The 26,296-nt window shown below is 38.5% G+C and overlaps 1 protein-coding gene across 4 annotated transcripts in view; it reads right to left on the minus strand.

Moving 5' to 3' along the window:
• Positions 1–6,114: 6,114 nt before the first annotated feature.
• Positions 6,115–26,296, minus strand: part of ZNF366 (zinc finger protein 366) — a 33,228-nt gene continuing 13,046 nt past the window's right edge. For 2 of the 4 annotated variants that reach the window (XM_041426884.1, XM_041426886.1), the window contains 6 exons: positions 24,324–24,393; positions 20,905–21,030; positions 18,443–19,771; positions 16,382–16,573; positions 10,657–10,831; positions 6,115–9,720 (listed from right to left, as the gene is read on the minus strand). In XM_041426884.1, the coding sequence (XP_041282818.1) occupies positions 9,185–9,720; positions 10,657–10,831; positions 16,382–16,573; positions 18,443–19,771; positions 20,905–20,925 (2,253 nt within the window). In that variant the 5' untranslated portion in view covers positions 20,926–21,030; positions 24,324–24,393 and the 3' untranslated portion in view covers positions 6,115–9,184. Of the gene's footprint in view, positions 9,721–10,656; positions 10,832–16,381; positions 16,574–18,442; positions 19,835–20,904; positions 21,031–24,323; positions 24,394–26,296 lie in introns of those variants that run through there. The other 2 variants (XM_041426887.1, XM_041426883.1) reach the window with 2 other exon arrangements.

The raw sequence follows: 26,296 nt of genomic DNA on the forward strand, positions 1-26,296 counted from the left end.
TAGGAACAGGATGAGACAACTCTTAAGAATCTGATTGCAGAATTCTATGGTTGTTGTCAATCGAAAGGGAATTTTGTTTCCATTTGTCTTTGAAAAAATTCACATATGAAAATTGATGCATTATAAATATAATCTGGCTGACTGGATTGTTAATTTATGAGATCTAAATATAAAAGAGAGATTCAGAATTTTGACCACTCTGTGCAAATCTGTATGTTCTAACTGTGTGCTCTTACTCGCATACTCACGCTCTGTAATCTGAAAAGTGCAAACCCTGAAACACATTTCAAAATTAATCTAAAATTTATTAAATTAAATCTAAAATTGATTAAATTTTCATTTTGCTTAGTAGAAAGGACTGTTGTACTGTATTCACAGTCTCTTAAAAATGGCAGTCATTCTGTCTGCTCATCCATCACAGTGGGCTGCTCCTTTTTCTTTCAAGTATTTCATAAGAAAAGGATAGAAAAGGCTCTGCCGCAATGTTCTCAGAGGATCATCCTGACCACTCAGAGTGCTTTGTAGAAAGGTGATTGGTGGTCTAAGCACTAGGGTCCTAAGGACAACAAGTAAAATGGAAAGAGAATAAACTTCTCTTTAATTGAAAAAATGCAGAAAAATAAGAATTTTGCTATTTTGCCACTACCTGTAAAAAACATGCAATTAATCTTTCACTCTCCTCTATATGCACAATATGATCTACACAAAAATTGGCTCTACATGAAATCCTAAACATGCACAATTAAAGCCCTAGATAAAAGCCCTAAATAAATCTGTAAGTATCGACCAGGAATGAGTAGTGGTGTGGTTTCATGCTGTACAGGTATTGGATCTGCTAATACAAGTCAGGTAGGAAGACCACTGATGTCACTGCTGAAATCAGGAATGTTAGTGCATATCCTCGTCACATGTTCATTAGTGAAATGGGTAGTAAAATATTTAAAATATTTCTGTGTTAGAGCTGTATGTTACAAAAGAGTGAGTTGAACAGGCAGCACAAGCACGCCTCATCCCCTTCAGAGTGAAATTAGGCAGGTGTGCTTAACCTGCAATACAATATAATTATAATATGTATATTATAATTATAATATATATAATTATAATATATATATAATTATTATATATACATAATATAATTATATTATAATATATTATTATAATAATATTATGGGGATAATAGATTTAAAATGAAGTAGCTGCAGCGCAATGGGTGACATTTGCACAACGCTCCCTCATGATCCATTCTGCCAGCTGGCTGGGGGTGGTTCCTCCCACAGAGCGCTGGTAACAAACATGTATGAGCCACTGTGGTCGTGAGCAACCCCAGACATTTCTGTAGGAAACATTTCAGTGAAATTAGTTTTGCTGGTGTCTACTTTGACTGTTCATGTAAAGTCTGCCTCATACAATCCTTTTAGGAGGATTAGCTACTACTGCTAGGTAGTAGCTTTCAGAAAAACTCTCATTAGGGAATGGCTTTTAATGCTTCCCACCAAAGTAAGATCCAGGCAGTGTCTGCCTGTATGTTTATCAGACCTATATAATTTTGGACCTGCCTGATCTGCTCTCACAGACCTCCAGGATAGATTGTACTAGGCACAATGCTATTTCAATTTTAGTGTAACTTTCTTCATAGCAAGACTGCACCCAGTTGTCAGTTGTCTTTATATTTATGTTGCTGGCTAGCTTTATAACCTGATTTTGAAAAATCATCTTGGCCTTTGAAACAAATAGAAAAATCATTATTTACTCTTTCTAGAAAAAGTCCTATAATTTGTAGTAGAAATTCTGTAAAGAATAAAGCAACTTGCTGAATTTCCTTGCAACATATCACCCTCTATCAATATAAATTCTTCTGGGTTTATATCTGCCAGTTATCTTGTACAACTGTATTTCTTTAAGAGACATTTATGTGACACCTTCTCTGACATTATTAGTCAGTTCTTATCTCCATCAATTTCATAATAGTTCTCCACAAGGTAGAAACACCTTTCTAGTTTTCACAAACCCATCATTGTCAGTTTTACTGCAACCCATTTTTTAGCTGGTTAACTAGTCTCTTGAATTTTTTAGTGTCTTAAATAATAATTTAGTGTCTTGAATAATTTATTCCTCAGTGATTTTGCATTCAGAAGTGTAAGGGTATTTAAGTACTTAAAAAAGTGCAGTACAATCAGAGAATCCCAACTCCAAAAATACAAGCTAACATTCTTTACCAATGTAAATTGATTAAGGTCTTTTGAATGAAATGTTCCCACTACAAGAAATATGTCAGTACCGGAAATCAGTAAAGGGAAAGTCTGGCTTCAAGCAAATTAAATCATTGATGGGATGGATGTAAAGTATAGTTTCAGAGAGGGGAATCAAAATGATAGGACACCGGAAGACTTATTCATAATCTATCTATTCTCTGTTCAGCTGTACTTTCATTGCAGGCAATCATTAGGAAAATCTATGCTATATGATTCATCATATAGCATACAACATCATATCATGCATTACCATATATAGAAGCAGCATTGGCAGTGTGTTTCACCATTAGCAAATGTTGAAATTACTGACATCCTGCATGAATTTTTTAGATCAGATTTTTACTTCAGGAGCCAGGGGGCAAATACATTCAATTACATCACACTACATGAGCCTAAGAGTGTATTAATAGGACAAATTTGGTAAAAGATTGTGTAATAATTTGACTGTCTCCATACCTTTAGATACTCTGGACCTTTCAAGATGTCACTATTTTCACAGAAATGCCCCCCAGGAACATTTGAGAGGCTCTTTCTTCTAATTAATTTCTGATGGTTAGAAAATGCAAGGTAAAGCTTAAGTGACCATGGCTCAATTTTGAACTAAGTTGAAGAGGAACTTTGTGAAAAATATCAAACATATATTTTTTCCAAATTTTTCTAAATCATATTTTTGTGACTGACAAAGGAGAAACTTTGATATTTACTTATACTGAGACACATGGGAATGAACTAGATCACTCTCCAACACATCTTCATCCTCCTCATGTAGAGGTAGTCTATAATCCTAATAGTGGTTGTTACCTACCATAAAAGCATCAGGAAAAACAAAAGAAAATGGTGAAAAAAACAAAGGTTTAGTTCTGGGGGGGGGTGGTTAGCCTCCAGCATGTATTGGATATCCTATTATTTCTCTTATAGCAAGCATTCCTGTTGCTTTCTCTATGCTCAAAAAGTTTAAAACTCTCTCTGTGAAGTCTGATGATGCCAATTCAATCAGGATCTCATTTGAACAAACAAATTCAAAGGTTAATTAGTATTTAAAAGTGACTCTTTCCTTTAGAAAAAGTAACATTAAGTCTCTTATTCAATCTTCTGCTTATTCCTTAAGATATAATGGTATTTCTATTTTCTTAACTTCAGTCTTACAATACATCTGGCTGGTTTTCCCTCTCTTTTTACATCATGCAGTTCTTTAAAAAATCTCTTAAGAAAAAGACCTTTCTCTTTTAGCTTGTCTGAAGCCAAGTTGACAAATACCATAATCACTCCAGGGCATTTTTTATGTCCTCTGTGTAGTCTGCAATAATAAAATTATCTCTCTACCTTAAAAGACCTGGCAGCTCTTCTGCTCTTCTCTTCTAACTCATCCTCCATCATTGATTTAGCCTTCCCTTTACAAGAACCACTCTTCAGTGATGCTCAGAGAAGAATGACCTTGTCAGACCAAACCCAGGCATTTGCCATATAAAATACCAAGAATGCCAAGAACTCCATATCCATTTCAATACAAAGTCCAGCGGCTTCTCCAGTACATATTTATTTGCTTAAATTAATACAATACATCATACATGCTTTTACTATTGAGATAGAAAGCCAGAAACTAAAGATTCACATATAGTTGGTTCACTTCATGAGCTGTGGCTTTAAACAGGAACTCAGTGTTCTACATGAAATAAATATGCAACACATTATTTGAAAAATCTGTTAGGAGTACAAAATGTTAGCTCTGTTACATCTTGTTCAGCTAAGCAGACATGACATTTTCAACACTGTTAATAACTATTAAAACTTCTAGGAATAATAAATACGGTACTTATATTACTTCTTAACTGTACACTCAAAACAGCAGAGTCCCAGCAGCACCATATGAAGACAGAAATCAAAGAATAGGTAGTAGACAAACACAGAGTTGTACAAAGGTGGGTGCAGTAGCATTACTTGGTCTTTCCAGTGACTCGTTTTACAGGAAACAGCACAGGATAAACTTTAATTATGATATTAATCACAAAGTATTTTACCCTTTGAGCTTCTGAACACAGAACACCTGTCTTTTCTGTCACAAACTGAATGCTGTCTGGCAGCCAGAAATACTCAGTTTCACAACGAGATGGCTGAGTCCTTGTGGCCAGACTGAAAACAGTTAATCCCTTTGCTCCAAGGTCATGTACAACTTCACTTTCCCTGCAAATATGTTGTCTATCTTCACCCTTAAACTTTACTAGCCCAGATTTTGGGTTTTCCTCCACCTACTCTGTGCTCCAAAGTGTCTTGCAGAACTCTCCCTGCTACCCTCAACATCAGAAAATCCCCATACTAAATGAACCACATGCCTTCACTTGCCCAGACTCTTTATGGTAGAGCAAATTTATCTTTTCCTCAGCCTGACTTCTGGAAGCATTTCAGATGTGCAAGTTTGTAGCCACTGTAATGCTCTCTGAAATGATGAAACAAGGCTGCATAAACAATGCAGGGAAATGGTATAGATGTTCTTTTATAGAGAGTTGGTGGAGACTGGGCTTTAGTTTCATGTGCCCCCATAAACTGAAAACCCACATAACAGTGAATAGTAGTAAGATAAAGACTTTTTATTTTTTTTCCTCACAACATAGCTAGAAGACGATAGATAAACTCACATTGGGAAAGAGAAAAAGAATTAAATATATCCCCCAATGTCCAGGACACAGGCAATGCCTGTACTGGACTTCTGAGCCTCTACACAAGGCAAAATAAGGAAGCTAATCCCTTGAAAATTACAAATGGGAAATAGCTTCATTATGAGAGCAAATTTCTATAAAGCATTTTCAAAGCTATTAAAAAGCAAAGGCTGTTACTGTCTGTTCCCAAAGCGGTGCCAATGTAAATAGTGTGAAAATAACTTATGTTTGAAAAGCAAGGTGCTTCACAATGAAGACTGTTATTTCACTTTTAATTTGTCCCTTGAGACCTCTTTGTAACAAGTGTCTCAGACCCATCTACACTATGTTCTGCAGTAGGGAGGACTGTCATCTCCTAACCACTTTGCTTGGGTCACTTGGCACTGTCTTCTTACCTCAGTAATAATATTGTTTGTAATTTCTCTTATTTATAACTTACAGTTTTAAATTAGGTTTTTGCTATTCTGACATGAATTAGACTTGCATGTTTGAGAATTAGCTTAGTAACACTTTGTGTCTGGGCAGAATCTCAAAGTCTCATTGTGAAGAAATATTCTGCTTTCTAGTAAAATGCTATGAAAAAGGGTTCACATTATTAATTACTTGCAAATAGTTTTGCCATTCTGGGACTTTTTTCCAGCTGTCTGTATGTGGTTGTCCAGTACTTCTACTCCAGTGAGACTTGCACCTGTAGAAGTGGGTAAATTGACCGCAGTGAGTGTGGTTGAAGGAGTTTGGATTAACCATTTAGACAAGCCAGAACTGTCTTCCTTTCCTAAGGATACATATGGCACATTCTTTTACAAGGTCAGTAAGGAAACTCTAGATTGCGTGCTTCCAGTAGACATAGTTTTTGCAGTTGCAGAATCACATAATCACAGAAGTATTTAGGTAAGAAAAGACCTATTAATATCATGAAGTCCAACCTTTGAGCAATCACTACCTGGTCAACTAGTCTAAGTGCTACATCCAATAATTTCTTGAACACCTCCAGGAATGTCTGACTTGTTGCCCTTTTCTAGACATGCTCCAGCACCTCAATGTCTTTCTTGGAGTGAAAGGCCCAAAATTTGATATAGGATTTGAGGTGTGGCCTCCCCAGTGCTGAGTACAGGGGACAATCCCTGCCCTTCTCCTGCTGGCCACACCATTGCTGGTGCAGGCCAGGATGCCATTGCCCTTCTTGGCCACCTGGGCACTGCTGGCTCATGTTCAGCTGCTGTCAGCAGCACCCCCAGCTCCTTTTCCTGTGGGCAGCTTTGCAGCCACTCTGCCCCAGCCTGTGGCACTGCCTGGGGTTGCTGTGACCCAAGGGCAGGAGCCAGCACTGGCCTGGTTGGACCTGACGCCATTGGCCTTGGCCCATGGATCCAGCCTGTCCAGATCCCTCTGCAGAGCCTTCCTGCCCTCCAGCAGATCAGCACTCCCACCCAGCTTGTGACATCTGCAAACTGACTGAAGGAGTTCTCCATTCTCTCATCCAGATGGCTCATAAAGATATTAAACAGTGATATGCCCAATACTGACCCCTGGGCAACACTACTGGTGACTGTCTGCCAGCTGCAGTTAACTACATTAATCACCACTCCCTGGGCCTGGCCATACAGCCACGTTTTCACCCAAGCAAAGAGTTCATCCGCCCAAGCCACGACCTGTCAGCTTTTCCAGGAAAATGCCATGGGAGATAGTATCAAAGGCTTTGCTGAAGCACAGATAGAATACATCCTATGATATTAGTAGCTGGGAGCTGAACTCTGCTAAAAATGTCTCCTTTGCTCCATTTGTCTGGACTGCAATTGATATGTAATACTTTATTTCTTTCTTGATGAGGATTGTCTAGCTGTCCCATAGCATTGTCCGATTAATAGACAAGATTTTTCAATTGAAGGGCTGCGTACTTTCCTGTTTTACACACCACAGGACTGAAGGACTTGTTAAATTCCACCCACCGGCACAATCACCTTTCTAGAAATTGCGAAGAGATTCACAATTCCTTGCTTGTTCTTTTTATCATATGAACTAATATATCTGGAAATGTGGAGTGGAGTGATATTGAACTATGCACAGCAGGAAACTGCATCTTCAAGAGGGAGACAATTCTAAGAGTTAGAGACTCCCAGCTCTTGGCTGTACACATGCTCAAATGGGAGCTTTTGTCTGGTAGAGACAAGCTAGTGCCAAGAGGTTAACTGAAAGAGTTGCTCCCATTTCTGAGGGACCATCTACTAGACCATGCTGAATTTCTACCCAATCATTTCCCCTACGGTATAAGAAATAATACATTTACACTCATTATTCTAAAACTTTCCTAACTTTTTTGCTTGACCACAATGTCTACCTTGAAAGAAACATGGCTGCTTTTTTAATAGGCATCGTCTTACAGCTAAAGAAAGGAAGAGGAATGTTTATGATAGAACAGTTAATCCCTGAAGAAACATGACCATGTATCTCTAGAATACACCTCAAAGACTTTTAAAATTCTGAAGTGACTTATCTTCCAGTTCAATCTGGCATAACATTTTTATTTTAAAAAATACGCACATCAGACATAAAATTAATTTAGAAGAGTCACCTGGATGTTACTCTTTTATCAATAGCTTTTTCTGCATGAATTTCTGCATATGTTATGCCATGTTTGATTTGAGCCTTGAAAAAGGAAAAGACTGCCTGTAGCCTTGGAAAACACTGCCTGTAGCCTTGGACTACACAAACCCAGTTATATGAGAAATAAGGACTTTTCCCTGTGAATGCTGCTTAACTGGTAGACATGAGGATCATTAATTTGAGAGGTGTGTGTTTTCTTATATGGGCAGAGAGCTGCAGCTATATGACTTGTCTTAGCAAGCCATAAAAGCAGATTACTATATTTAGTTATAACTTGCTATATAGAGAGCATGATTGCAATGCATTTCAAATCAAGAACTTGGCAGGTAGCAATATTTGGAAGAGATGTACCATATATATGGATTTTAACCTTTTGAGCTGGGACAAATTAGGACAAATTTTATGATTAATTAAATTTTTATTTCCACATAAGCAATAGAACGATGCAGGGCTGCTTTTTGTCTTTCTTGAAGATATGGGAACTAATATGCTGTTCAAAGTACTCATGTAATTAGTGAAAAGTTTAATGGAATATGCTTTCCCCATGTTGGTTATAAACTTATAACTGTATGGGAATCAGAGGATGAAAAGGTGAGTTTGACTTGTAATAACAGCATGAGTGAAATTTGTCTGAAAGGCCTGCAGCTTACTGCTCAAAAAGTGTTTAATAAGAGAAGCTTTCTGAATTTAATAAGAGGAAGGTTTTTCTCTGTGAAGTACTGCTTGTTCTGTAAGGGTAGTTTTTACCTTCTGAAACAAAAATTGACCAGATCTGTGTATTTCAAAATTATCCTTACTAGTAATGATAAACTGAAGCGATAAATGGTAAAGCTGCTTAATTTTTTCAATTAAATGACTGTGTTATGTGTAACTGTGGCAAGATTGTGAATGCTGCATGCTGATGCCGCCCTGTACAGGTATTGGTCCAAGCAGGCAGTAGAACAAAATGTCAACACAATCTATGCTATTTCACTTCAAGAATTTCTGAATATTCCCATACTGCCTGAAACACAGCAAAGCGCGAACATTCCTTGTGCTAGAGAACTAGCTTTTGTAATAAATTCCAGTCCTTTCAAAGCCTTAGAGAACTGTCCTTTTCTGCCTCCCAAGACATTAGTTTTTCTTATTGTTTTGTTTCACATTTCTCATTGTAAGTAGTTGCACTAAGAGTCACTTCAGTAAATCAAAGTATCTGGACTGTGTTAGTTCTGAATGTTGACAGCATTTTCATGCATGCCATGTTTAATAGTACTCTGGCTTATAATGTGAAATACTTTGTATTTTCAGGTATTTTTGAGGCATATGGTTAGACGTTTTCCTATATATTCAGTCAGATAATAAATCAGATGCTAAAGTATGTTGCTTTCTGCTAAGTAGAAAATTGGATGTAAGTATCTATCCCCATATAATAGGAAGTAAACTTCTGTACCCAACCTATTGTCTGTTATACATTAAATGGATAAATATTAAAGTGTTATTTTCAATATCTATTATATTTCTTGGTGACCTCAAGCTGCTTTATTCTTTTAATGTACGTGTTTTACCCTAAATTATTTTTAATAATTTGGCTTATTTATTTCTAAATGCTACTACAGACTTCCAGGCTTTAGTAGCTTACAATTCATGTAAAAATCTATCTGGTTACCATTTTTCAGCTGTTTTAAAATGTCCATTTTAAATGCCTATAAGCATTGTTTGCTTTTCCATTTTTCTTTCCAGCAATTCTTTCAAACTCTTATTCCTGTGCTTGAAATACAAGTAATCAGAGAGAGAGTGACCAAGTCTGGCCTTTTCAAAGGATCTAAAGCTGAGATGCTCTTTGCTGTTTGTAAGGTCTCCCTCTTCATGTCTCTCCTCTTTGTCTGAATTTCCTATTCTCTTCCCCAGTCCTCCCTCACTTAACACCTCTTCCTTTTCATTGCGGTAGGACTCCCTGAAGTCCTTCATCATGCACTCAGGTTTGCCAGAGAGATCGTGAGCCATGTACAGCTTGCTGTCATCATGATGGTATGTGGCAGGGCTGTATTGCACCACCTCATAGCAGTTGTCTTCCTCTTCTTCCTGGCATGAGCTTCCCTTGGCACTCTCACCATCAGAATGAAATGAGATTCCCTTCCCTTGGCTTTTCTGGGAAAGATCAAACGGCTCTTCCTGTTCCAAGCTTCTCAAGACATTTGTCTGGGACAGAGCAATCCTTCCTCTTCCAAAACCTTGCAGTGGGTTTGAGGGGAAAGGAAAAGGAAAAAAATTATATACAGGAAATTTTACTACTTGATATGTGGCTAAAAAACCAAAATCTGAGGTGTCTTTGTATTTCATTTTTTACCTTTGTCTTCCATCCAGCTATCTCCAAGCACTTCACTGTTCATATCTCATGGCATCTCCTTCGAGATGCTGCAAAAAGGAGCGCTATTGTATACACTTCACAGCCAGGTTAGGACACACAAAACATTGTTTTATACAGCCAGACTCTGGATGATGCAGCTGGGAAGAAAAGTGAAATGGTCTGGCCTTTTGTAAACTGAATTTTGCCAATCAACCTACTCACTTCCTCCTTCCTATTATTTTTCTAAAATAAAACTTGGATCTAAAGAATCACAGTCTGTAATCCAAGTCCCAGGTTTTGTATCTTACGCTTCAGAGGAGTGGAAGAGACTAAAAATATGGTAATGTATTTCTTCTATGGACACCATGGTTCAAAGTTAATATTTTAAAAATTAAATACAACAGTCTCATCAGTCTATGACTCTCCTTAACTTTTCCCCTTTCATCCACTGAGAAACAATCACCTGAAAATGGTTCTATGCACTAAACAGTGTTTCATAAACAAGCAGATATAGATCCATTGATGATTCCATCCCCGTTCCAGACTGGAATCCAATAAGCTGTGAGAATGGACCATAAGTGTTTCAGATTTTCTTTTTCTATCAAGTTAGGATTAATTTTTGGTTTATTGGCACATGTAATGCTGCCATGTAATGCTATAGTAATATAGCTAATAAAAACTTCACAGGCTTATGGGATTCTACCTCTTGCAATAGCATTGGATCTATGGCACAAGTTTGTGGATCTGTAGTACAAAGCCCATTTGTGTTTATTGATTATATTCAGATCTCACAGAGAATAATCTTGCTGAAAATTATTACCTTGAGAGTGAAATCCTCTTTCCATGACCCCATGTTTGACTTTCATGTGCCTGGTTAGGTTTCCTTTCAAGGTGAATTTGCTGGGACAGTAGAGGCACTTAAACGGCTTACTATCTGAGTGCAAGTGCATGTGTCCCATTAAATTGTGCATTCTGTTAAACTCCTTTCCACACAGCTGTAAAAATGGTTAAAATGAAAATTATTAGTTTGAAGCAGTATTTTCAAGGACAACATTTTTAAAGGAAAGAGGACCCACACTTCTCAACTTAAACTCTGACACTTTTTGGCTGCAATATATTTTTCCAAGTTCCGTCAAAAATCCTACAGGCAAAAACATATGGTTGAGTACCTAAGACACTCTGAACTGCTGACATTTCTTAATATTGGTGATCAGCACACATAGTCCAGGATTGCCCAAAAGCAGTCAATGTTGTTGTAAGGAGGGGAAAGACTTAAGGGAGTAATCTGGAAGGCTCTTGACTTGAATGAAATTCAAAGTAAAAGTTTCTGCCCTGGTGACCCATTCCATTTGCAGTTTATACATCTAGCCTTTAATCACCTACAATGGCAGGCAGGAATGGAATTATAAAATAAAACCAATTTTTCTGAGAAACAGTCAAGCAGAATATTACTTCTTTTTAAACGGAAATTAAATGGCTGCACATTTTGCTTAAAGCTAGAAAAAGCAATTCCTTGGTTTTTTGTGTTTCTTGTTCATCCCCTTTTTTTCACTGATTCTTTCATCATTTGTTTATCAGCTCCTGTGTTTCGGTGTCTCTGGTGAGTAAGCTGCAATTTAAACAGTCATGAGGCTGCAAGAATGACTCAGCTTTCCCTGAAGCATGTTCCTGCCAGCTCAAGCCATTGGTCGTGCAATTTTTCCTTTGATGGAACAATATGGGTGGGTTTTATACATTGTTGTTTATTTAGATGGGTCCTTTTGTAGTCTGGACTCTTATGTATTCTTAAGACATGAGAGTTTGACATCACTGTTACAGGCATCCAGTCTTACTTGTCTTTTGGTCTTTCCTTATCAGGATTTATAATTTTATTCACATTCAAGTGGCTATTTCCATCCTCTGAAAACTTCTGAGCTTGCTTTCTACATTTTTTTTTTCCTGACTTGTTTTATCACTGGATTTAAATTTTTTTAAATTATTCTTATTACTATATGAACCAGAGTCACTATTACCGAGTAACTGAAACCTTCATCTAGCAGGGTAACTATCTGGCAGACAATTAATAAATAGTAATTACTAAGACTCCACCAGATATATTTGTATAATCTGAATTCAGATTTTACTTATTTGGTATTGCAGAAGAACTGATACAGAACTTGTAGATGTAAATTCAGAAAATCATCACCTGGAATATCTGGATGAAATATAAACAGCGAAAGGATCCTTGGAAAAAGAGTACTGTATGCTTTGTGTTTTAAGACCTCTCTTGAGGGAAAATTGAATCAGTTCATTAACACAAAAATTAGCAAGTTTACTGTTTTAAAATAAAAACTAGAGCTGAGTCAGTGCTGCAAAAGAGTCTGAAAACATCCACTTGTTTTTCAAAAAATTATTTGCTTCAGCTGCATAGGTCCATTTGTGTTTTTCTGTCTGTGATTTTACTAAAATGAAATCTCTAGCAAATAAATTTATCAGCAAAGTGTTAGGCAAGACAGTTGGTGGAAAAAAAGAATAGCCACTGAAAGTGAGTAATTAATTTTAAAAAGTAAGATAGCTGTTTCCAAGGGTCAACCATCCACTGAGGAAAGAATACGGTCTTCTTCATGTTCAAAGAAAGTGCAACGAGTAACAGCAGCTGAGTATATCTTGACAGCTGCTGGAACAACCTGTAACATTACTCTTCCTACAAGAATGTCAACCATAATATCTCTCTAATACCTCTTTGCTGAAGGCTTCTGGTTATCTGCTTGTATTGTGGCTGACATATGTTATCACTAGAACTTGCTTTCCTATATCTAGGTCTTCTCTGTCTGAACTGGTAACCATCTACTCATGTTGAGTAGATGAGTGGCTTCAGTACTGCATGCAAACACTTATCTTTATAAGGTCTTGAGTGTTAATATTTATTTAGAAGGAGCATTTAGTTGATTTCTGTCAAGGCAGTATCTGTTTCTCTTTCTTCTTACTGAAAAGACAGGGACTCTGTAAAGGCTATTTACAGCATAAAAGTTCTGTGTCTGAATAAAGTTGATGGGTTTCCCATTTCCCAGAGTCAGGCACATCTTCAAGATACGCAATGTGTTCTTGTCCTGAAATCTCCTCTGGGGACATAAGGAAATGGTACTAGAGTGCAGAGGTGCGGCAGGAAAATTAAAGAAATGCAGATAGGATAATTGTTTTTCAGAATGATGGGTCTCTGTGGCATAGTCTCTGTTTTACTGATCATTTCAAAAAGGCACAAGACACTTTTCAGATTAATATGTATGATCCAGATGTAAAAGGAAGTAGGTTTCTCACTTGTAGGCTGTAAGACTGCAATTCAAATCTAGCTGGAGTACACAGCTAATGCTCAATGAAGAGCTTGAGTCTGCAGATCAAACTAGAAAATTGTACAAGATTTTCTTTCTCTCTGACATGACAGGCTTGTGAGCAGAGTGCAAAAGATGACCCTGAGACAGTTCCATGGGAGGAGCTCCAGAAGAACCCAGTGCACCATAGCACTCAGGGAGATGAGAAGTTTATGCAAGAGAACTTGGGATATTGGCAACAACACGGTTTACTTGTGGACTTTCTGTTAGGCTGTCTAACAAAATAATGTTAGACAAAATAAAATTAAAGCCTTGAAGAGAACACCTCAGCTGCAAGACTGTGCACAGACTTAGTTGCACTGGTTGATGAAATGGACTTCAGTATAGTTTGCTAGAATAGTCTACAGTAGTTCTACCCTAGATTTTTTCCTCCTAAGCTAGCACATGAAGTATCATCCTTCCAGATTTGTCACCACTTTTGTTTCTTCTCAAAGTACTTCTCTCTCACATTTTCTTTGATTTTGACTCCTGTTTAAAAAACACATTTTTTAGATGGGGAAAAAAGTGGTATTCAAAACATCTGTTGCAGATATTTGTCTGGGCTGAAGCAAAATCCATTGCCTCCTTTATTGGAGGTCTGAAACATTGCTTATTTCAGCACTAAAAGCAACAGTAAATTTCATGGAACCTTTCTCTACAAATCCAAATTAGTACTGTTGCACCAGTTATTGGAATACCTTTGTAACTCTTCAGATTTTGGGGGCTTTTTCTTAAACAGTAATAAACAAGGCAAATGGGCTCAGGTCTTTAAATGCAACAGACAAGTTCACTCTTCAGCAGAAAATCAAACAGAGATCCAGGCTGCAGCTGGGTGAGGAAACAGAAGGGACAACTATTTGCTACTCCCTCACTTCTGATAGTATGTGCTTAGTTGTGATTAGACACATAGGAAAGCTCATGTTTTCTTTTGCTGTGAGAAAAAGGTAAAGAAAACCATTGCATGCGGTGAAGTATAAAGGCTACTGCTGTGCTCTCTTTCCCTTGCATTCTTCTTCTTCTTCTTTTTTTTTTTCATAAGAAGGGTGTTCCTTTCCTCAAAGAAAGAAGGAGAGGGAGAATGACTGTAAACTGTCCAAAAGGACCGTGAGAAAACAGGAAGCTTTGAAAAGTACAAGAGAAAGCAAGATGAAATCTATTTGCAGGCGGTTCCCTGGGGACATGTGAGCCATTGTTAAGCAGGCTGTTCATACAGCTATATCCTTCCTTCTGCTGAGGAGGAGCTTGGTGCCAAAAGGCTGCTATCTGGTCATTGCCTTAACCCTCCAAGTACCAGCTAGAAATATTTGCTTTCAAGAGTCTTTGGGAGCTGTCAAAGAGGTAATGTTAGGATGTTCCTAATGGAAAAAGTAATTCCTGATTCCGCATCTGCTTATTGTTGCAATCTTCACTGTCAGGGGCAATGATGCTGATTCATACCCCTTCAAACACATGAGAAAGAGATTCACTATGCTTACTTGTTTCTTTCCTCATTGGAACACTGGGTGGGGACAGAAAAGTAAAAAAAATAAGAAAAACAGGTGTTCCTGTAGAGCTTTTGATACTGTCTGGAAAACATACTGGTGATACTCCATTTCTCAGTTCCAACTATTGCCCTCTCCAAGTTTCAATAGTCTGTCATCATCAAACACTGAGCTGAACACAACCTTCCAGCTAATCTGCACGTACCAAAAAGTCATGTGTATCTACATACTGCACCCACAAAATCTGATCCAAAATTTGAGATTATTTTCTGAAGTTTGAGGAGTCAGAGAAGGACTTCAATCAAATGGGAACAACCGGCTGGTTTGCAGATGTTCTCAAAGAATGAAAACCTCCAGCAGACCTGACTTGTTACACCCTAAGAATTTCAGTAAAATAAATTCTTTTATCAACATAGAGAAATGTAAACAGTACTACACAACATACTACTTTCATAATACCTACATTAAAATAAAACAAAATACTGAAGTTGGAAGACTTTGCTGCTAGTTTTTCAAAGTAAAATGTTTTCAAGTTAAGAAAGAAAAATGATGTAGTCAGAAAGACTCATTTTGACATTTTCTTATATTTATTATTTGACTTAAACTAGCACTGAATTTCATATATTCCTATGACATTTTGAAATTCTACATTTTTTCAAGACAAAATAATTCCATTTAAAATTTTTCATACATCTCTGCTTCTTTGTAAGTTCCTTTTACGAAAAATATTCAATACCATATAGATGTAGGATGAAAGAGTCATAGAAATTGCTTCCAAATCAGTCTTTACTTACTTATGCATAAGCTGGGTAATATGCTCCACTCTGTATTTACAGCCATCTTAGAACAAATTAAAGGGGGAAAAAAATCTACAGCCTTTAACTTTGCAAAGCATGACTACAGTAACAAACCAGATAGGCAGCAAAAGAACTTATGCAGCATCCAATACTGAGTAAGAATATAGATATGAATAATTAATGAGAAATATATTAGAAGTAAACAGGGTCAATAAAGTCTTAAAGGCCTATGGGGAGGGAGAAGAAGAGGGATAGAAAGGGAATGCCAGCCTCCACTGCTGGGGGGAAGTGGCAAACTGGAATTTGCACAGGATTGTAGAAGGCCAGGTGGTCTCAGAGGCTGTTTTGTTAGCATACTGATATCCTGCCTTGAATTCCAGTCTGGTAATTACACTCTACCCATTCAAATCCCTTCTGTAGTTTTATTTTGCTGTGGCTTTTTCTGACTCCTTTCTTGAACTGTTGCATAGCATCACTGCATGAAATTGTGGCTGCTGCTTTTTCATGATCCTCTGCAGGATGCATGACTTGATTTCTGCTTTTTGTCAGTGTTTCAAGCTATTAAGCACTTAAACTTCTGTTTGGAAGCTTGTACTAAGCAAATGTCAGATATGTTTATTGTCCTCAAATGTCTGTGGCACTTAAACAATCACAGGGCAAAAAAAAAAGCCCCAAAACCATGTGAGGATGAATGATCCTGAAGGGAAAGAGAGTAAACCACAGGTATTCATCGCCATTATTTTGTGCTACATAAGCAGAACCTGGATAAAGAAAGACAATCAGACTAGTTTATGTTAATTTTTGAATACAAGTACAGTATGTGTTAGGAAGTTTTGTTTTTCTAATTCTACCATATGATAAGAAGATAATATCAGAGAAATATACTTTAGGTTAATACGCCTGCCACCAAATGCACTTACCTTGCATTTAAAGGGTTTGACATCAGAGTGAACAATCATGTGGGCCTTGAGAGTCTGCTTTTGCACAAAGCTCTTGAAGCACAAGTGGCATTGATAGGCTCTGATATTGGTGTGGATCAGCACATGTCGCTTCATGTTGGCCAGCAGAGTAAATTCCCGGCCACAAATTCCACATTTGTGCTCTTTCACACCCTGAAAGAAAAGAAAAATTCTGTAGATGGAAAATTTTCAAGGTAATTTAACTGTCAGTACAACGACTTATGAATTATTCATTCGGCATTAGCAAAGTCGATAATAAATATTTCTCTTTTAACATTTTTCAAGGTATTTTCTCCCGACAAATTCTTACAAGCTTCTGAGAAGCAAAGAAGTAAAACAAAATGTCAGCTTAATGAAATAATGAAGGCTTTTTTCAAATTAATCAGACATAGTCAGTGTCAGAGCTTCCCTCTCCTGCTCTACTGCTTAAGTAAAGCATTGATAATACATCTCACGTTTATTGCAGAGAGAAAAACCTGGTTATTCTTGGTGGAATTTTCAGTAACCACTATGGAATGATTTAATTTTATATAAGGTTTCTAGAACATTTCCATCACTTTTTATGCTATCCACTCAATTTACTACTGCATAATTCAATATCCTTACTCACACCCATGTGGTCTGTCAGCTTCTCAGTGATTTAGATACTATGAAAATCAAAGAATTTGCTACTAAACAGCTTAAGAGTTTGACTTGCTGAAGGTAATAAGGATTTACTAGTGAGGTGCTCAGAGTAATTACTCCTTCCACAGCCCTTCTTTAGAAAGATGTGAAATGATTGTCAGTGGTTTTCACAGTTCATTACAAAGCTAAAACTGAACATCACCACCAGTTTCAAGTGTCTGCTCATCTGATATGAGGCTGTGTTTAGTCAGCTAAGTACTATAAATTCTATTCATGGTGAATCCACCTGTGGATGCGGACAAAGAAGCATAAGCTCTCTAGGGCTCAGGGGCATTTAATTTCCTGTGACAAAAAAAACCACCAAGTCTTCAATTAGTGGAATCTTCCACAGTAAATCTGAAGAGCAGGGAATCTCCAGAAAGAACAGAAATTATAAGCATGAAGCAGAAAAGAAAAAGCAAATGTGAAAGGAGAGGTTGTGCACTTTCAAAGAATATGTGACTAAAAGACTCAAGAGCTGTAGCTTTCTGTATTTCTAACGTTTTTCATGCAAAAGCCAAAATTCAAATGTTAAAGGAAAAATATGCAAATCTGGAAGCAAACTTTTTTTTAAGTGATAGGATTTCACTTCTCTTATTATTTTTGTAAAAGTGGATAGCCAATTTCAGAGCTTCTTGAATGGAACAATTGCATTTTTCCTATTTTTGAAAGCAATCTTTTTGAAAAAGTTCCAAAGCTTTCTTGTACCCTAAGCTGATCCTGCTGTCACAACTGTCGGCAGAGGCAAGACTGCTGCTTGATATGAATTGGCTGCTATTATGATCCTGCTTGTCCATTTCTATTAACTGGCATTCTGGATAACATATGCACAAAAGGGAATTTTTCTTAGGGTTATTTTGTTTTTTAAATGTCTTATTATAAGGATTCTTCAAAATCTGACGATTTTGACATGAGTAATAACACACCTTTTTTTTTTGCTACAGTCCACCACAAACACACATACTTACTAAGCAAGGGAACAAAGTATCAGAACTGGCTTTAAGTAAAAATAATCTTTTAAAATTTTGGGATTCAGTGGTGGTTATACAACTCTGCAAAATTTGACAGAAGGTCATTCCAAAAAAAACACTAAGAAACAGAGAGATATGAATCCAGTTTGGGGAAGTGATACAGGGGGTTTAGTTGAATTCTTACTTATAACAAAGTTGGGTTTGCGTGTACTTTTTTAAGGCTGACAAAGACATCTGGCTGATACGACTGCCAGCAATGCTGGAGTTTCTGTGTAAGCCTCTGCAGCTGGCAAGAAACCACATTTCTGAGGAGGGACCTACCTATGTGTATCTTTCATGGCCTGTAATCCCCGTACTACCTTCAGATGCAAGGTGAGAGCTGGCTTACCTTGTGAGTCAAGGAGTGCTGCTTTAGGTGGTGGGGCTGCACAAACTCCATGCCGCATTCAGTGCAGATGTATGGGCGGATGTCTTTGTGCTTCATCATGTGGTTTTGCAGCTGACTTGGGTATTGGAAGGTCTTATCACACTCTGTGCAATTGTACTGTATAGGGCCACGGTGGGTGGTTAGATGTCTCTTCAGCTGGGCCAGAGTTGGAAAGTCCAGACCACACTCCACACAAATGTTCTCTCGTCCACTCTCATGCTTAGACTCATGTGCTTTCAGCTCACTGGGGTAGGCAAAACCCCTGCCACAGATCCTGCAGTTGTAAGGTTTGATGTCACTGTGTTGCATCATGTGTCTTTTAAGGTGACTGGTTTGAGTGAAAGCCTTGTGGCACACCTGGCACTTATGCGGCCGAGTGCCCTGGTGTGTCAACATATGCGTGTGCAAGTGGCTCAGCTGCTTGAAAAGCTTGCCACATCGGGTGCAAGCATGTGGTTTAATGCCACTGTGACCCAAGATATGGGTGACCAAGTTGTACTTGGATGTATAGGACTTCTCACACATGGGACATTGCCAGCGCTTCTGTTCACCCCCCACATCAACATAGTAGCTGTCATCTATCTGAAGGTTGACATCTACTCTTTCCACTTTCTGTTTGTTTTCACCACTTTCTCTTACTTCAGTCCTCCTGAAGGGTGGTTCTGGAGGTCTTTTCATTTGAAAAGGGTTCCTGAAATGAAAATTTGGTGGTACAATGAAAGGAAACATTAAGCCAGGGTGGACTTTAGGATAATAAGGGTAAGGAGCCTGCATGAATGCTGGGCTACCGGGCCATGCCGTGTTAGGCTTCACTGGTTCTTGCTTAATGGGTTTGGCTCCAAAATGCTCCAGAGTTCTGTAGAATTGAAAACCAAAGTTGCAGAGGTCGATCATCTGGGAACTGTACTTGGGCTGAGCTGGCTGTTGGAACACCAAGGGGAGACTGGAAGAGCCTATGTCATTGTGATCCTCAGGTCGATCTGGTGATGATGAGGAATCCTCAAGGGTGATGGAAGGAGGCATTTTTGTTGGCATGCTCTTGCGTTTGCGAGACCCTCCTTCCAAGGACCCCTGGAATGTTTCCATGTTTTCAAGAGGAGGAGGACCATAGCGGAAATGTGAGAGGTGTGCTCTAAATTCTTCATCAAATTGCGTTGTTCTGTGTGGCTTTGTAACGGGGCTGAGAGGCTGCAGGCAGAGGGAGAAGGGAGAGGCTCGGGCATTGTCCATATTAAAACTTGTTTCTTCGTTTTTCATCATATTCAATTTTCTTCTCTGTGGCCCAAATTCCTTAAAATAAGCAAAAGAAACACCAAATCTGTTTATTTCTTCATGTTCTTCTGGATTTAACATTCTATTGACCATTTTATTGTTTTGAAGATTGTTGGGTTTTTTAAATAAATACGACTAAGGATTTCTTACGTCCATACAGGACAAAGGCCTTTTAAAGCAGAATCAAACTGGTAAGTGTAAAGCAAAAAACTTTGGTCTTCCTGTAACAGATTTGACCCACACAACATTTTTACAACATAAACATCCTGTACTGTGACACACTACTTCACAGATGAACCAGTATGGCAATGTTTCTGCCTGATTTTATTCAGTCAGTCTGTTTGTGGGCAAAATTCTGTCCTTGGCTGTGCATGAACAGGCTCTAGAAATTGGCGGTGCATCTAAAGGATATGGCAATACAAACAATAATATGCACATTTATTATGGTTGTGACATGAAAAGCCAAAGCCAAAAAATGTTAAACTTCTTTGTATCATTAACATGTGCTGCTGTGAGAGAAAACAATGGCCAAGTGATCTAAGGACACTGTGTACCATCAGGTTTTGCGCCATGTTTCCTGGCTGCTCGCACTTTGTATTGTAATAAGAAGGCGGAGATTAATTTATTTTCTTTGTTTTAATCACAGAGATATTTGCCTGGCAGATCTGGGGGAGGAAAGACATTTGACAACTCTCCAAATTACACTTAGTTTAACAGGCTTTATCTAAGATTTTTTTTTTGTTTGTTTGTTTGTTTCTAAACAGGTGGGCAAAATCACCAGTATAAAACTAAATATAAAACTGATGTCAACAAAACTCCTGGGACTCCAGAGTAACTGACACCTAAAAATGCTCTGAGCATATCTGATGATACAATGTGATGAGGCAGATTAATAATTTTCTCCTGGCAAAATTTTATGTTAAACTGATCATATGGGGAACTTAATCTGAAATTGTGGTTCATCTAAAACATTGGTTATAAGTTTTGGTTAATCTTAAAGGCTGCTACCTTTTCCCTTGTCCTTCTTGAGTCATAGAATCAGAAAACTTTCATTAGAAAAGACCTTTAAGATCATCAAGTCCAGCCATTAATTGCCAAATCCACCACAAAACCATGTCTTTAAATACTACATCTACATATCTTTTAAATACCTCCAAGGATGGTGACTCCATCACTTCTGTGAGCAGCCTGTTTCAGTTCTTGACCACCTTTTCAGTGAAGAGGTTTCTTCCCTGGAAAAACTTGAGGCCATTTCCTCTTGTCCTGTCACTTGTTACCTGGGAGAAGAGAGAGACAAATACCTGCCTGATTACAACCTCCTTTCAGGCAGTTGTAGAGAGTGATAATGTTACCCTGAGGATCCTTTTCTCCAGGCTAAAAAACCCCAGCTCCCTCAGACACTCATTACAGGACTTGTGAACCAGACCCTTCATTAGCTCCATTGCCCTTTCTGGACATGCTCCAGCACCTCAATACCTTTCTTGGAGTGAAAGGCCCAAAACTAGACACAGCACTCAAGGTGTGGCCTCCCCAGTGCTGAGTACAGGGGGACAATCCCTGCCCTGCTCCTGCTGGCCACACTATTGCTGGTGCAGGCCAGGATGCCATTGGCCTTCTTGGCCACCTGGGCACTGCTGGCTCATGTTCAGCTGCTGTCAGCAGCACCCCCAGCTCCTTTTCCTGTGGGCAGCTTTGCAGCCACTCTGCCACAGCCTGTGGCACTGCCTGGGGTTGCTGTGACCCAAGGGCAGGAGCCAGCACTGGCCTTGTTGGACCTCACTGGGCCTTGTTGAACCTCAGCCCACGATCCAGCCTGTCCAGATCCCTCTGCAGAGCCTTCCTGCCCTCCAGCAGATCAGCACTCCCATCCAGCTTGGAGTAACTCACAAACTTAGCAAGGGTACACTTGATCCCCACATTCATCGATGAAGACATTAAACAGGGCTGGGCCCAGTACTGACCCCCAGGCAACACCACTGGTGGTCATCTGCCAGTTGGATGTAACTCCATTCACTACCACTCTCCAGACCAGGGCATCTTGGCATTTTTTTACATAGGAAACAGTGCACCCATGAAGCCATGAGCTGTCTGTTTCTCCAGAGAATGCTGCGGGAAATGGTGTGAGAAGCTTTGCTGAAGTCCAGGAAGACAGAATACATAGCTTTTCCTTCTTCCACTGAGTCATAAAAGGAGGTCCTGTGTGGGAAGTAGAACTTGCCTTTCATGAACCCATGCTGGCTGAGCCTGATCCCCTGCTGAGCTGCTCTATACATGCTGTGTGATGGCACTCAGGATGACCTGATCCACAATCCTCCTTCCAAACATTCTTGTAGGTGGGAGCCATATTTGCCAACCTCCAGTTAACTGGGGCCTCCTCAGACATCCAGGAGTGCTGGTAAATTACGGAAAGTAGCTCGGTGAGCTACTTTCACCAGCCTCCTTGGTACCCTTGGGTGGATCCCATCAGTTCCACAGACTTGTGTGGGTCTAAGTGTTGTAGCAGGTTGCTGATTATTTCCCCTTGGAGTATGGGGGCTTCATCTGGTTCCCTGTCTCTGTTTTCCAGCTCAGATGCCTGAGCTCCCTGAGAACAACTGGTCTGCCTACGTAAGATTGAAGCAAAGAAGGCACAAAGTACCTCAGCCTTTTCTTCATCATTCAACACTAAGTGTCACCCCACATCCAACAAAGAATGAAGATTCTCCTTGGCCCTTTTTTAATGTGAATATATATATGAAAACATTTTGTGCTATTTTTTGTGGGAGTAGCTGGATTAACTTCGAGTTGGGCTTTGGCCTCTCCAGTTTTCTCTCTGCATAAGTTCTGAGGGATGCACTTATATAAATGTGTGTGTTTGTGTGCATGTATCTAGCCAACCAGACAAAGGTTAGGTTGGAAAACTAGACACATTTTCCCTCTATCATCTCTGACATGCTGATTCTATTTATAACATAATTCTTGGAAATGCTGGGTGGAGAGCAAGAAGGTGAGTGGAGCACTAAACACACTCCTATTTCTATTTTAGGAAGTTCCATGCTGGATAAGTCTTCTTCCAAAGATAGGTGAAAGCACATCTCTGTGACCTAGTTAACGCCATGGGCAAGAGAAGGCATCTTAAAAAACTTTCTGCAGACTGTTTCCTTCTAATTCTGTAGACTCAGTAATTATCTTTGAGATAAAAGTGTGAAACTAAAGGCTCAGTGACAAAATTCTAAGACAGAAAGTTTAGACAAAATCATCAAATAACTCCCAAAGAAGGAGGACTAACTGAAGGAAAAAGTGAAGGATATATAAACTTATGACTCAAAAAACCACATTGGATAGAGGGAAAAGAAAAAATAATTGCTTACAACTTGGATACGTATCTCACAATTATACCACAATACTACTTTCAGTCACTAGCGCACTGACTGGAAATAGTGCACACTTATATGCACAATATCAATTCAAGTAATCATGGAATATCCTGATTTGCAAGGGAACCACAAGGATCATCAAAGTCCAACTCCTGGCCCTGCACAGCACACCCTCAAGCATTACACCACATACCTGGGACAACCTGAGTTGTCCCAATGCTTTTGAACTCTGTCAGGCTTGGTGCTGTGACCATTTCCCTTGGGAACCTCTTCCAGGGCTGAACCACCATCTGTGTGAAACATCTACTCTTGATATTCAAACCAAATGTCCCCCTGACACTGTATCAGGCTGTTTCCTCAATTCCTGTCACTGGTCACCAGAGTGAAGAGATTGGTACCTGCCCTGCCTTTTCCCCTCATGAGGAAGTTGTAGACTGCAATGAGGTCTTCCCTCAGTCTCTTCTTCTCCAGACTGAAAAGGACAAATTACCTCAACTGCTCTTCATAGGGCATCCCCTCAAGGCCCTTCACCATCTTTATTTATATCTTTCATATAACGCGGTACTCAAAACTGCACACTATGTGTCTGTGTGCATGCATACATATATATGTAATATATGTGTGTATGTTTCATCAGAGAGAACTTCTACTGGGTATTTATCCTAATGTTTCCTTGTCACCCTAGGTCTCTAGTCAAAATAAGGAACAGTTAGATCTTGAAAACTCTTTGGGTACAAAGGTTTGGCTTATTAAAAAGGGAGAAGGGGAAAGGAATCCCCCAAGTATTGAAAAATCCTCAATTTATTTCCAAAAGAAAAAAAAAATGCTTTTCAAACTCCTTTTTAGCAGAGTAAACTCACACAATTTGAACATAATGCTTATAGATAAAAATCTTCCCTATAAAGTATGTGCCTCAAACATCTTCCAACTTTGTCTCATTCTTCCCCAGTAACAAGGGTACAAATTTCTTAAGAAAGTGCATAGCAATTGAGGACCCAGCTATGTTCTTTACTGCTTTTGTTGGATTATTGAAATGCTGCCAAAAGTACACAGAAATGACAGTGAGTTGTTTCTAATTGCTTTCTTGTTTCTTGGCTGCCAGTTACTCCCCTCTTCCGCACAGAGTTTTGTGCGACGTTTCACTCTTTCTGGAACACAGAGCTGTAGAACCCCTTGAAATTACCAGAAAGAAACATTTTCCTTGCACTACTAACCTTTGACTGCTTTCACTGAGCATATGGGCTTATTCCACTGGCCACAGCTACAGGCATCACAGGACCAGTCCTACAAGGGAAAGTGTTTATAGTCAGCAACAAGCACAATCAGAGATATGCTGTATAATCCAACACAAGAGGACTTAAAAGGAAAGGAGAAGCCTACATATGGATCACCTTGCTGGTTTTTCTACTCCTGAAACCACCATGATATACACATTAATTATTTCTTCTTTCATTCTGGTGGAAACATCTTGCTAATTTGAACTATGTCCAGAACTTAATTCCACAAAAATATGAGTTCTGAGGAAACCACAGAAGAGACAACAGGTTTTACCCCAATGCAAAATATACTGAGGGAAGAGTCTCTTGTTCTTTAAACAGCTTCAACAGAGAACTTTAATGTTTTAGTACAAGTCCACAGTACCCTTTTTCCACCTGACCCTAGAGTAGCAGATGTCATTTTAATACTCAACACCAGGGAGTTTGAACTTAATTTTTTTTGCATTATTTTAATATTTTTTTTATTTCCATATTTTAAAATTCAAATATCACCTAGGGACCTTTTGTGTTTCCTATATAAGAACTTTAAACTTCTTTCTTTCTGCAGAACTTATTATTTAAAATGTAGTGTGATTCTAAACATTGGATGTTCATATAAAATTCTAGCTTTTATCAGTAATAGATAAGCTACTAGGTTTGAAAAGTTGGTTTGGAAACTCATTGAGACAGAGATTTCCATGCTGTATTGGCCTTTCCACATAAACTAAGTGCCCACTAAACTGAGCACTCTAGAACTAAAGTCAGTTTGTGTAGAAGAGACAAGCATCCTCAAATTTTATTTCTTTATGTAAATGGAAATACAGTATTTTTGAAGAATAGAACTACAAATTAGCTCTTTCTGCCCTTTCAAAACAAGAAAAATTAGAGTGAGTTGGGATAGTTCTTGAGGAATTTCTATGCAGCAGCTAATATTCTTGTTAACTTCCATGAAAGAGGAAGAGAGTTTAATGCAGAATATAAACCACCATTTACCCTCTCATGTCCACTCATTTCTAAGACAAAGGATTAGAGAAAGTATGTAAATAATGCTATTCACTCTACAAGCAAATACCTCCAGTTAATATCCAGTAGTGGGGCCAACAGCAAATTTTCTTAAGAATTCTGTAGAATCAAGATTCTGTTTCCTGGACAAAAGTATTTTCTGTCTATAGACTAATAACATATTCAGCCATAAAAATGGGAGGTTATGAAGTTTCTCCAATTTGAACAGCGACTACAACTGTTCTGATTTTTCTCCTGGGCAACGCAATCATAAAACCAGAAACAAGGCTAAGAGGAGTGAATGAGATATGACAAAGGTTAATGGGTTACTTATGTTTGCTCTTTCAGAAGAAGATGAAACACACAAAGTGTAATAAGTCAAAAGGGGCCAAAATGGAAGAGAAATTCTATGGTTAATTGAACATGTAGGACTGCAGAAACCACGCCATGTAAAAGTGCAATTCTGCTCTCCTTTTGAGGCCTGAAATATGGCTGTCTAAAAGCAAAGAATTAAAACTAACAGCTCTTTCTGTTGGATGTGGCAAGGATTCCTGACAAACTTAACAGTATTACATTTCTTGAGCTGGAGTTGAGCAGTTGGTGAGCTTCAGCTTTATTGAACAACCAGCTGGGGGTTTTTTCAATCACTGATTCTTGTCAACTGTTATTATGGCAATAATTATCATTATCTTAATAGGTTTAATGAGCTCTCAGTCTGCTCTTCCAAACATGTTTTGGTTTTAAATGTATTCAGTTATACAGCTGTTGAACTAAGGAGAAAATTATTTACATAGTTTTCTCTCATCTGCTATTTATGCAAAACTTGCATCTGTCTCAGGATCTGACTGAGGGATTTTATTATACTGAATTAATTTCATTTCAGCAGTGAAGTGCTCCCTACTGAATCTAGACAGATTTAACTTATTTGT

The sequence above is a fragment of the Onychostruthus taczanowskii genome, unplaced genomic scaffold (assembly GCF_017590055.1).
Source record: "Onychostruthus taczanowskii isolate IOZ18803 unplaced genomic scaffold, ASM1759005v1 scaffold96, whole genome shotgun sequence".
Lineage (NCBI taxonomy): Eukaryota > Metazoa > Chordata > Aves > Passeriformes > Passeridae > Onychostruthus > Onychostruthus taczanowskii.